The 13226-nt window shown below is 40.3% G+C and overlaps 1 protein-coding gene across 1 annotated transcript in view; it reads right to left on the bottom strand.

Moving 5' to 3' along the window:
- CSMD1 (CUB and Sushi multiple domains 1) overlaps positions 1-13226 on the bottom strand; it is a 909441-nt gene that overhangs the window by 879943 nt on the left and 16272 nt on the right. Inside the window, exon 3 of the mRNA XM_044419148.1 lies at positions 7428-7727. Coding sequence (XP_044275083.1) covers positions 7428-7727 — 300 coding nt within the window. The remainder of the gene's footprint in view (positions 1-7427; positions 7728-13226) is intronic.

Raw genomic sequence — 13226 nt, 5'->3', positions numbered from 1 at the left:
TTTTCATGGTGATGGGCAGGGAGAAGTAATGAAATAGCTAGCTCCCACCAAGCTGGGAGATAATTTGCCTGAAGGACACTCTGTGTAGGAAGTTGCCTGGAAAGTAGCCCTTGGTCTGCTGATGTGGCTGGCCAGATTGGGAGCTGGCTAGCCAGCTCACTCCTTGCCCTCTGCCCATGGACACCACAGGAAGACAAATAGGAAGACATCACTTCATTGCACTAAAATGGAGGCTATGAAACTGCACAAGGCCTGTGTTTATAAGCTCCTCTGTGCATAAGGTCCATAACATTTGGAAGGCAGAGACATGGCATCAGGTGCGGTCCCAACCCTACTTACATGCGTCCATCTGCCCACGCCTCAAAGATTTGCACAGGGCTTAAATAATGAAGGACAGCTAACAAATTGCATATGCAAGCAGAGTTTGGCAGTAGGGTTGCTTGGCAACCAACAGAAAGTCTTATCTGCTAAGAAAGGAGAAATGTTTAAACATGCCAGAAAAACTTGAACTGCCTGTTATACAGATATGCATTAAAATGCCACATAGTAATGCAAGACAAATCAGCACTCAGTGATACAAAGCAGTATCTGGCCAAGCTCACATATACCTTAGTTACATCTTGTTTGGACTAGTATAACCTGTTTTATGTGGGGCTGCCTTCGAAAACTGTACAGAGGCTTCAGCCAGGTCAGACTGCTGACCGGGGCCTGTCATAGGAAGCTTGTGATTCCCTTATTACAGCAGCTTTATGGGATACTTGTCTGTTTCTGGGCAGTATTTGAAGTGGTAGTTCTGACCTATAAGTAGTCCCATATGGCTGGGGCCAGGCTACCTGAAATTCTGACTTTTCCCCCATGAGCTTACCCAGTCCTCAATATCTATCTTTGGAGAGAGGCCTTCTTCTGAGGTCCTCCACTCCAGAGGTGGGTTTAGCAGAGACATGCGAGGGGCAACCCAGGCTGGCTCCCTCACTGTCCCGCCTCTGCCAGGAGACAGATCGCTTGATTCAATAAAAGGGGCTCCGCTGGGGCTCAGTGCTGTTTGAAATTTCCATTCTGAATCACGTAGCTGTTACTCTTTTGTTGTATTTTGATATATTGTTTCATTGCTTAAATCATTTTTAATCATGCCTGTAAATTGTCTTGAAAGGCAAGGTACAAATTGATCTCCGCCCCACCCACCCACCTGCCCACTGGAAAGGGAAACAGTAAAATATTGAATGATGAAAAAAATGTGATCAGAGAATGCCATAATGCACCCTCAGTGTTTTACCTCTCAATGTGCAGGTGATGCATGCAATATTCCAGGTAGTTGTCAGGCTGGGTATATCTGCTCCCATCTAAAGAGCAGCCACCTAATGAGAAGGAACAACTCATTGGAGAAGACCCTGATGCTGGGAACAATTGACGGCAAAAGAAGAAGGGGACCCCAGAGGGTGAGGTAGCTAGATGGAGTAACTGGGGCAGTGGGTGTGAGCTTGGGTGTACTCTGGGGGATGGTGGAGGACAGGAGAGCCTGAAGGATTGTCTATGGGGTTGCAATGGGTCAGGCATGACTTTGCAACTAAACAAAACTAACAAAGAGTAACCATCCCTAACACTACTGACACTGGGAGATGGTTTAAGCTTGCAGTGGGCTACATAGGTAGTTCTCTTCTTCACTAACCCCTCTTCTCTGTGTTATGGATCCACACAAGTTGGTAAAATGCAACATGCACTCAGTTTTGTAAAGCAGTCATCTGAAAAACTGTGTGTGATGCTGGAGAAGTGGGGAGAGGGAGCAAACACAAGCCATGACATTTCCAGGTTTTCTCAACTGGAAGTTAAATATTGCTGTGAGCCTTAAATGTCATGTGAATTGTAAAACTACTTGGAAGTGTCTGTTTTTATAAATGATATCTGCCACTGATACAGCTATTTGTAGGTTTTTACTGGCAGATTACGTTTATTGATATCTTGGCCTTTTCAGATAGCTGAAATGTATCTAATTCCTATGTGCATTTGATTACTTTTCTACAGGTTCTATTTTGCAAAGTTATTTTTGAGCACGTGTATATCCTGTTGCACAAAAATAAATTGAGCCACTATTCTTTAGCCAGTGCAGCAGCTACAGCCCGACCCTATCCGAGGGAACGCTTTGCTCAGGTCCCAATGCACATTTGCTTAAAGTTGTATTCTTTAATATTCTGTCTTTCTGTGTGTAATAGAAATTATGCAATGAGCAATATTTTTAGGAAAATACACAAGTCATATTATCATTCTTGACCTCAATATTATACTTATATTAAAGCACAGTCATAACTGTTGTTAATTATGTTTCTAAAATAAGTTGTTCAAAGTGTAAAACGTGAAGAGTATATCCTTAGAGACTTTTGTTCTAGTTTAATTAGAACTTGCTATTTTAGTGATAGCACTCATTATCAGTATTTTCCTCATTAGAGTGAATGTCGCAGAAGTCACCACTGAGTCACAGATCATCATATATTCACACTGTGCTTTTAAATAATGACCTACATACCTCTTACAACAGGAGATTTCATGGATTTAATACCGAAATGCCAAGGATTCCTATTGCATCACTGAATGGCACAATTTTCAAGATATACTAGAATCTAAGGAATGAACTGAAAGGCTAGGGCAGAAAATTTGCTATTCATGTGCCAGCCCAATTCGCAACTCTAAGGAATAAGGTCTACATTTTGTAATAAAAAGGGCATAGAAGGAAGTGAAATGAAACCTCCTCTTTGTCCATCTTACTTTTCCTCCTTGAACTGTCACTGCAGAACCCTATTTATCCAATCTGACCCTGATCTTAGAAGGAAACTGGGTTGAAGACAAAGTGCTGAAGTCAGAGGGAGGGAGTTCATGGTTGATCTCTTCTCAGCTGCAGAATGTTTTCTTGTAATTCAGACACACAATCCTCACACATAACTTAGATGTGCCTGGCAAAGATACAGGAGCATACAAACATGCATATCCCTCTTATGCTTACCTTGTTCCTAAAATAAATAGTTTGTGTTTATTGGAATTAAGATGGTATAAAATTGCTAGTTATCAGTTCCAAAATACCTTGGTAATGGGAGGTCTGTGTCTGGATCTAAAAACCTGCATTTTTCCCTTGGTGGTAGGAATGGGCCCACTCTGAGAAATACTGGAAAAATAGCACTGTGGGATTCACAACTAACACTATGCAAAGATTCCCTGATCCAAGACAGGAAAAGTGCCACTAGCCCCACAACTAGAGACTTGCATATTTTATTCCTTGCCTTACTTTCTCACATGGGCCTAACAGCAGTAAAAAATTGTTAGAGGCCATTTATAAGAGGAAAATACTACGGAAGAGAGGGATTACCTCCTGTCCACAGCACCGTTCTGATCAAATCTAGAGGCCCTAGAGCTGCTTCCAAGTTAAAGTGAAAATGTTTGATCCTGGTTGTTTTAAATCCTGTGCAGTCTCAATCCTCAAATACCACAACTTCCATGAGCTGCTGGTTTGAAAGAGGTAGACATTCCTTTGGCAAATGAGTGATCCATTTTATTTTTCATAGAGTTGTTACAGATGAGAAGCCTTTCAGAATGAAGAGGAGGTAACCCTAATTAATTAACATGGCTGAGTAAACAGCAATTCAAACTCAGACTTTTCAGAGCTAAGTACTCTGAGACCTGGGTCTGCATAAATGAATCTGCAAGTTTCCATTTCTTCCAGATTGGACTTGTTTTTTTATCTCAAGTTCTTGTTGTACCAGATATGAGAACTTAGTACATTTTGGTAAAACATAATAAAAACCAAACCAAAATCAAATCTTTATTCTCACATGCTGGCAGTAATGATTTCTTACGAGGGAGCATGGTGGTGAATCAACAGTTCTTGGATCTCAATCTAGGGAAGTTTCAAAGGAGGGGTAAAAGTTTCAAACAAGTCTCAAACTTCTTTAAGCTTGAAGACAGAATTCCAGTTTGGAGGAGCTCTTCCCGGCTACACACCAAGGATGGGCAAGGTCAAGGGCAAAGGAGTCATGGCCAAAATGCCCTCATTTTTTATCTTAAAGATCCTACTGCTAGTAAAAAGCTTTTGGAATGGCATTCAAAAAAATGAAAAATAAGTCCAATCCAGAAAATTGTCAAATGATAGATGATCAAGGAAAGGGGCATGTCCAGAGCAAAGGATGGAGACCCCTAGTGAGCTGGGGATTTGCCCCACGGGCCTGGTGTGACAAGCTGCTCTAAAGGTTTGCAGATTCATGCCCATCCCCAAAGGTGTTAGTTTTTTCTAAGCATAACTATAAAATAAGTATATATAAATCGAAATATATTACAGAATATTTATTGTCTCTCCTTAGAATTACAATCTTTCAAGGCTGACTAAGGTCAGAGGAGAACCTCTGGAACTTCTTTTGACAGCTTTGCAAATGCAGACTTTATCATTGTATTTGTTTTCTACAGCTTCCCATGTTTTCTTCTTTAGATAACAATTTTATCTACATGAATATGGTGCACAGTCAGTTGTAATATATAACACACAACCATTTCCCTTTCCTCTGTACCCCTTGCATCCTTCCATCTGTTCCAGAAGTGAGAAACAGCATGGGAGAACATGCAGGGGCTACTGAAGAAAGGGAAGATTTGCAAAGGTCACCTTCCCCTGCTTTTTCTGCTCATAGAAGTCTCCACTGGATCAACAGCCTCGTGCCTGCAGAGGAACATGACTAGATTCAACTTTCTGTAATGATCATATTGGAAAGTACTAGAATAATGGCTGTTTATTCAATTTCATACTTTTCAGACACAGACATTGTCCTATAGCATGATGATTAATGAAGTAAAATGTATGTGATTGACTACTGTATTATTTTACCTTTAGAAATGTAAGCCAAAATAAATAAATAACAGTATGCTTATTTAGCACAAAAGCTTGTTGCACATCCACAATAACAGCAAGCAATTTCCACTAGTTCAAAGAAGCATGAAATCTGGTGGATATCTAAATTCCAATAAATGCATTAGTCCAACAGATGCGGATCAGGTCATTTCATAAAGGAAATCATGAAGCATGAATTCCTGACACATCCATTTCATTAGTAGAAGAAACTGAATTAAATAACTGCCAATATGACATGAAGTAGACATAGTTATTATGTTTCAATGGTCTACATTTCTCTCTGCCATGTTCTAAAACTATGTTTCTACATTTGTACATAAGCATCTCTCGGTTTAACTTCTATCCTCAGCCTGCTATTATCCCTGCACTTTATTTGACTGCTCTTTGGTCTTCTCCTCAGTCCTAATCATCATGTTTCCTGCTATTTTGCAGAAAGTAGCAGCTATGGAGAAAGATAATGAGCGCGATATAAAAGGCCAGGGAACGAAGAGAACCCTCTCAGCAACTGAACCTGATGCAAGCATATACAAGTGCCACTCTTACAAAGAAAACCTGAAGGGGTGGCATACAGCAGGAATAGGTAACACGTGATCCTTCAGATGCAGTTCTCACAATCCCTCAATATCGGATATGCCAATGACTGTTGGGAGCTAGGATTCCCCTTACTTATTTCAAGCTTCCAAAATTACAGACAGTCTCTTTGCAAAATAGCTCTTTATTGCCAATTCACAGCTAACGAGCTACAACAACTTAAAAACTAATCTCTGCCTATGAACAGATCGATTAGTTGAACCTAAATGGAAACCACTTCCAAAAACGGCATTTTGTTGGGAGCAAGCACTCCTGCCAGACACACACTGCACTAATTCTGCTGAAAACAGCTCAAGGCTGCTGACTGTCATTGGGGGAAACATGACTCACCACACCTTTTCAGTAATGCTGGGCTCCACCCCTCTGGTGGGTCCTTCTAGAGAAGGGCCAGTCTCCAAGACCTTTGCATGCCCTCTAACTGATGCTGTGACATGGAGGCAGGGAACAGGGCATGGGCTTGTCTTCTTCCTCTCCTTTGTTGCTCATTTTCTCTTCTAAACCAACTCTGTCCCCATCATCTGTCTGAGAATCTGGGGGTGGTGGACTTGAGACAGTCACACCCACCTCTGTCCCCTTGATTCCCCCATCTACTGTCTTCACAGTCCTCATCAGAAAAGCTGATGCAACCTTGACCGAAGAAAGCACAACAAGAATGCACAAACCTTAGAAAGCACACCAACACCAGTTATGGCTAATGGAGATTAGAGTCCTGTTTTTCTAGTTAGTCTGTTGTGCTAGCTGATCTTCAGTTGGGTAGATCATGGTAAAAAACCACTGCAAACCATGGTAACCATGCAAGGCTGCTTGTCATGTTGTTTGGACTTAGTCACAGACTGGAGAAGGCTTTACCTTTCATGTTTCTATCACAGGTATCACAAGCTCCAGCTCTGTGACAGGTCCTGTGGTGACTAGAGATGTGTAAGCATTCTGTTTTGGAGGTGGGAATCTATCAGATTCCTTGGGCTTGGCTTCCTGGGTTCTGGTCTGCTTTGATGAGGCCTTGAGCCCAAGAATCAAGCCCTGTGCAAATACCACACACACGTTGTCCCTCTTCCATGTCACATGGAACTTTTGTTTGCACTGCTCATCGTGATGTGGAATAAGGGTGCCACCCAATTTTTCCATCAGCATTCATGGGCTTTCTCTTGGTTTGCTTTTCAAGAGAGGATTGGGTATGAGAGGAAGACTGCTAGAGGGGTAGATTTTGCAGAGCTTAGATGTCTCTGTAGTGGTGACACTAAGAATATCACATAATCTGCAGGGTAGGCTAGTGCATGCAAAAGTTTTTGTCCACACCAACAACCACTATACATAATTATTTAAAATGGTTTGAAGGATAATAGCATAACCTTGCATGCAAATACACCTCTAACATGGTCATCCTGATATATTAATTAGGGATTCCCAAGAAGAACCTGAGGCACAGAACGATGAGGTTTTGGCTGATCAGCATGTGCCAAGCTCAACAACAAGGCAATTCTGACTCACTGAAACAAATACCTGCCCTTCCACCATTTTTCTTCTAGAAATGTTCTTGCACTGAACAACGAGACAACTTGAGTATGCCATTCGTTATACTTTCTCCTTCAGTGTTATTGCCATAGCTAAATTTGTTTTCCCAATACAATAAGCTTTTTTATATAAGTCTGAGAATGTTAGATGTTAATTGAACAATACCCCCACCCCCAGCCCCAGTATTTGATGACAGTAACTGTGGTTGCTACAGCAGAAAGCTTGGTTTAAGACACTGAAGAAAGGTTGATATCTGAAGATACAGACTGTTTGACTTAAAACAAATACATCTTAGACACTATGAAAAGCAGAACACCTTTGTTCAACTGTTTGGAATGTGAAATGTGAAACAGCCAAATAACAAACTGAATAGTAATTGTTCTGTACCAATAATTATGTCAAATATTGGAAGTCTTTTAAACAGTATAGTTAGAAGTTACTTTACCTCACTTTTAGGTTTCCTTGTTGTGGCTGTCCATCATAAACAGACAAAATATCAAAATCTTCTTCAAGAGCAAAAGTATGAAATGATAATTGTATCCTGTTACGCTCTCCTGTGATAATGATCCATGTGCAATTGGCATAATTTGGATAGCCATGAGGAAATCCTGGGCTTTCTATTGTACCATTGGGACCCTGTACTAAACCTCCACAGTTCTGACCTGAAAAGCAAGAGAGAGACAAAGGGAGAGAGAAAAAGAGATGAGTAAAGGAGAGCTCCCGAACCCTAGCATTTCTTTCACATCTGTCAGAGAAAACACAAAAATAATGAAAGCTGAGCATTACATGGCATGCACTTATTCATATAATATTATGTTCAGAACAATCAGAAGGGACCTAGAGGATAGATATTTTACCAGAGTATAACTCTAGTTGTGCCATTGTTGGCACATTTTGCAAGTTGTTTACAAGTTTCAAATTAAATTGTCATTTCTAGCATGGTTTACCCATATAAAATAGTAAGAAACACCCAGAAACACACCCAGAAACACAGTATCCAATTGTGTCTTTGTGCTACCACAAATGGTGTTACACTATTGTAAACTAGATTATTACCTATACACAGGAGAAACTAAAGTTACAGTTGCGTAAGTATAACACAAGGTACACTAGAAAGATTTGGTAGAGCTCCATGAGTGGTATTTGAGATTGCAGTATAATATCACTACAGCCTACCCATGGCTAATATATATCCAGTGTATAAATTTTTATGCTAGACACCAAGCCCCCAATCCAAAACATTTAGCACAGTCTATGGCTATCTATTCTTCCAAGAGATACACTCTCTAAACCACACACTTATTTTACTTTCAAAAATAAACTCTACCACTAAAATTGTGGGCACTACAGTTTGGGGGATGAACCTTGTAGAGCTTCAGCAGAAGTTACATCCTGAATCGCAAAGTCTCTCTCTCTTTCCTTTCTCTGTGGTGCAAAAGCTTTTCAGGCAGTAACAGCCAACGGGAATAAGTAATGTGGCCTGGTATGATCACATTAATATTACTAGTGTTGAATGTAGTGTTCCTGGAATAGCTAAACCCCATGCTGAGACATCAGTAAAACCTTAATTACCCAACTTCAAGTCCCAGTTTAGATACTAAGATGTTTGATCACACCTTTATTCAAATGCCATATACTTTGCCACTGCATTGTACTAAAGAAATTATTGGATTTTGACTGCGCATACCTGGATGACCTCAGGCCAAACACATACATACAACATAAAACCATATTTTACGTCACCTAATAATAGTTATGAGATGAAATGAGCCAATCCAGCTTCTTGCAATTGATGTTCTGAGCTTCAGTACTTTCCAAAGTATAGTTTGGAAATAATTTTCAGTAAAGTGAAGGCACAAATCTCTCTGTCTCTTTCTTCAGGGTGGGGTGGGGGGGGATGCCTAAACTGTTGCTCTCTTAGCAGAAAGCTTTGATACTGGACTACTAAGTGTGCATGGTTGGTATGTTAGGCAGTCTATAAAAACCCCATTTCCTACTACTTCCAGTCATGACTGAATTCTAAGATTCCACCCAGCATGATTCTGCTCCCAGTTGGTGTAGCATATCCTGCAGAACTCTGCGAGGGCATATAGCTTATTAACAGGCAGTCCCTCTGCAAATAGGCTTGATTTACAACAAACAGTTTTTCTATCCATCTTGCTGGGCTCATTAATCGCCCAAATAAAGATATGCCAAACCTTAGAATTACACCGAGACTCAAAATCAATCTGTTTTGTAATGAATAAAATGTCTGCAACGAGAAAAGTTGGGAGGGGGACATTTTGTGCATAATGCTAGGAGTCTTGCATGCAGTTTAGGCACAAATAGAATCACAGCACTTGCTGTTATACCCAAAACAAAAATTATTTCAGGCTACAATTTTTTATTTTTAAACTTCCTATGAATAAATTTCTGGGTCTAAATCTTCTAACTGAATGCTGTCAAATGCTTGTGGGAGTTTCTAAATCTTAACATAAAGGCTTTAATAAAAAAAGGATTTGCAGGTTAAAACTAAGGACTAATAAGTAGCCATTTTCTACTAAATTTAAATCAGCAACTCTAATGAATAGATATTAAAGCTGTGGGAATTCAGTAGGCCTTTTAAAGGAGAAGGATTTCCTAGCATATCTGCCAATTGTTCAAACCAAGCCATTATAATGCAGACACTGGCACATTTCTTTCCCTAAATGTAATGCCTTTTATAATTAAGTAGTTCCTTAAAATGTATTTATATCCTGTTAAACATAGCTTGAAGCAGGGGAAGAGAACTCTCGGCTGGCAATAGGAAGCTGTCACCAGCTACATTTTATGAATGCTTCCTTCTTGCTGCATAATGAGGAAATGGGTATGATAAGAGCAGAGTCAGCTTTATCTTTTTCTTGGTCTGCTAAAGCACAGTTCTTGTGTTGATTGCATCTACAGTGAACACAGAAAGAAGGAACAGCATTGTGGAAGCGAGCTGCACACATCATTGTATATTCCATTGACTGCCTCCACAACCCCGATATGAGTACAAACCGTATATGTGTAGATGTTTTTCCTGAGGTTCTCAGGAGGCAATGAATATAAATACAGCATCTGACAAACAAATGCTACAAAACATAAGAGCCCTATTCAAGCATTCTGAAGCTGAACGGGGAAACCCATGAGAAGAGCGTGCCAATCCTGCCCTTCCCCTTCTCATGCTTGTTGCCCGCAACATGTGGAGGACAACTATTTGAAGAAGACAGGCCTCGGCTGTGGAGGCTCTTCTGAGCCAGCAAGCTGGAACCTTGACAAAATTAAAGGGACAAATGCAATGGGGCTGGAGTGCATTCTTGTTGATTGTCATATTTATGAGGAGTCAGATGGGGGAATGATGGACCTGAAAGGGCAAATGGATCCAGAATGATTGCACGCACGCACGCACACACAAACACACACACACACACACACAATCAGTCAGAATGGAAAACTTTCCAAAGCCAAATCACTGCACACAGGATGGGATGGTGTGAGAAGGGAAAGATGTATCTGGCTTGCCAAGCAGGATCACTCCCCTGCTCTGGTTTTCAATAAACTTCCTTTTTGCCCTGCAACACGGGAATGTTTTTGCAGAAGATACACTTCTGAAGACTTGTCTATCATTTCCTGGGATGTTTACAATAAACTGAAAGAAAATACTATAGAACCAATAATATAGTTATGGACCCTCATTCAGTGGAATAGTGTTAAAGGATAGAAGAAATTCCCAAGAAAAGTAACCACAATCATTATGGCTCCATTAAATATGATCACTTAATAGATATCCTGTGAAGTTACATCAATTACATTTCACATGTTCTTGGAAAGAATATGAAATTAGAAACTCTTATTTAGGCATGGTTTTATTAAAAGAAAAAGAGAATCTTTTGATACTAGACAAGGTGCAGAAAAATCTGGGACTAGTGGAAGCAATAATACTATCCTCTGAAGTGTCTGCATACTTCTATAAAACATTTTAAAGTAGGCAGTTTTCTATGTAAGAGGTTAACCAATTTGTAAGTGAAATTCTTCAAAAGATTCATCTTCTCTGTCCCTCGCTTTCTTTTTAAAAAGTTATATTCATTTATGCCCTTTTGTCCATGACCTATTAAATAAATTTAATAAATGGCACACTATGGTCAAGGTGGCTCACTCACTTATGCAACTGGATGCAATTGTACAACAGAAACTGAATGATGACAATTAACTTATGTGGTTAGAAGTTCAGTGCCTTAAATCTCCATTCACAGTGTTGATTTTTCCAAGGCCTTGTGATTCTTAATCCTGGAAACACAAAGAAATTAGGATATTACCTCTAACAAAAATATATGCTTGAGAAAATATATCTACTTTAGCTTGGATTAAAACAACAACAACAACACAATGCTACCTCTTGAGGGAGCATTCAACACAAATTCTTCTAACAGCATTTCATCTCAGGGAATTTTCAGAACAGTTTCTGATATGCCATGAAATGGTGTAGAGAGGCTACCAGTCTAAGGGAAAAGGTATACGTACCCCTGGGCATGTTTATTTTTTACTATATTTATGTCCCTATTATTTTTCTCTTGCAAGGACCCCCCAGCTGCTTACATTTCATCTTCACTACAACCCTGTGCAGTAGATTAGGCTGTAAGTGTCACAGCCGAGTGGGATTAGATCATGGTCTCCCACCCCAACCCCTGATCCAGCACCACACAACATTGGTATGTTGGTGCTGTCACACACTGTTGTTGGCGATGCTTCTAGAACCATATCAAGATTACCACCTCTGTGGTGTGGCCTGCCCCACTGCCACCGGGAGTCATCAAGCATACCAGTGATATTCTTCAAACAGATACAGTTAGAAAGCACATGAGCCATTCATAGGATTGGAGCTCATCACTAAAAACAGATTTTAAATATCACGCTACATGTTGAAAAGCTCCAAATCTTAAATGATCATTACATTTTGTTAATGATCAAGGTTGCTTTAGAACATAGAACGTGCAAGTGAGCACTTGGCTCCAAAACAAGCATTTCTGATTCATGGGAAGGCTGTGTTTGCTGCTACGGATTCAGGTGAGTTGTGATTGTGGTTAAACTGAAGATCAGACAGGATTCCTTTGATGCTGCAATGACCCTCACAAAACATGATGCTTCAAAGCCACAAGGACAGGATATGGATCTGTCCTTGAATGCCCGGTCGTCTCAGTTTGGCCCAGACCACCACTATAGAAAAGCAAGTAATTGCATAATGTCTGCAACTACCACAATGCTCCGTCTAAACACTGATCTAGCTGCCAGGAAGGTTACTGAAGTCTTTTCAACATTTTAAATGTGTAAACCTGATGTTCAGCCTCTGGGTATATTTTCATTGATTATGTTCATTAATCACAAAAGCTAGCACATTTAGTGACTCAGATAAAATGCTTCAAAAGCCAAGCTATGACACTTTGCAAGGTTACTTGTGAGCATTGTATGAGAAGGGCTGGGGAAGAAATGATGCTGGCTGCTGAGGATCCTAGACACATGGAAATCCTTAAACCTTGTTATCTGCATGTTTTCTTCCTCCCCTACAAGAAACAGAGTTGCCCTGTTTCATCCTCAAAAGCACCCCGTGCCACAAAATAAGCTAAGAGATAATCCAAAGTAACCCAGTGATTATTTCGTTACTGGGGATTTGAACTGCAGTCTGCCTTGCACATGTCTAGTTATCTTAAACACTGTATCTTACTGGCCATCACACCTGTGCATGCCTAGCACATTTAAATATGGTTGGAACCAGTAAATAAGTAATCACATCCACGTGCTAGCATCACAGTCTTTGAGGAACATGGTTAAACTGCATTAGCAACTGGCCATTGCACATATTCCCCATGGCCCATGAAAAATGTACACATAATCTGTCCATGAAGAGGGAAGTGTGGATATTTCCTGTCAGTATTTGCACTTTCCAACAGATCTTGTGTAGTGCATCTGCTTCATCTATGTTTTAAGTCCTCTGTTTTATCTCCAGTTAAAAGGTGGGAAAACTGGTGCCCACAAGAACTCATGCAATCTATGGTTTAACTTATATTTATCCAGTATAACAGCGGGAAGAAAATGGTATGGTTACAGCCTTTTTTGCGGGGCGGGGGGAACTCAACTGTTCCCTGTGCAGTTGTACCCTTTTCTGCTTGGCTGAGTTTTATTTTATTTTATTTATTCATTTATTTTAGCATTTTTATGATGCCCCCATCGCAGAAAGCCTCGGGGCGGC

Source organism: Varanus komodoensis, unplaced genomic scaffold (assembly GCF_004798865.1).
Source record: "Varanus komodoensis strain SLA01 unplaced genomic scaffold, ASM479886v1 scaffold10, whole genome shotgun sequence".
Classification (NCBI taxonomy): domain Eukaryota; kingdom Metazoa; phylum Chordata; class Lepidosauria; order Squamata; family Varanidae; genus Varanus; species Varanus komodoensis.
This window is presented reverse-complemented; position numbering and strand designations above follow the sequence as displayed.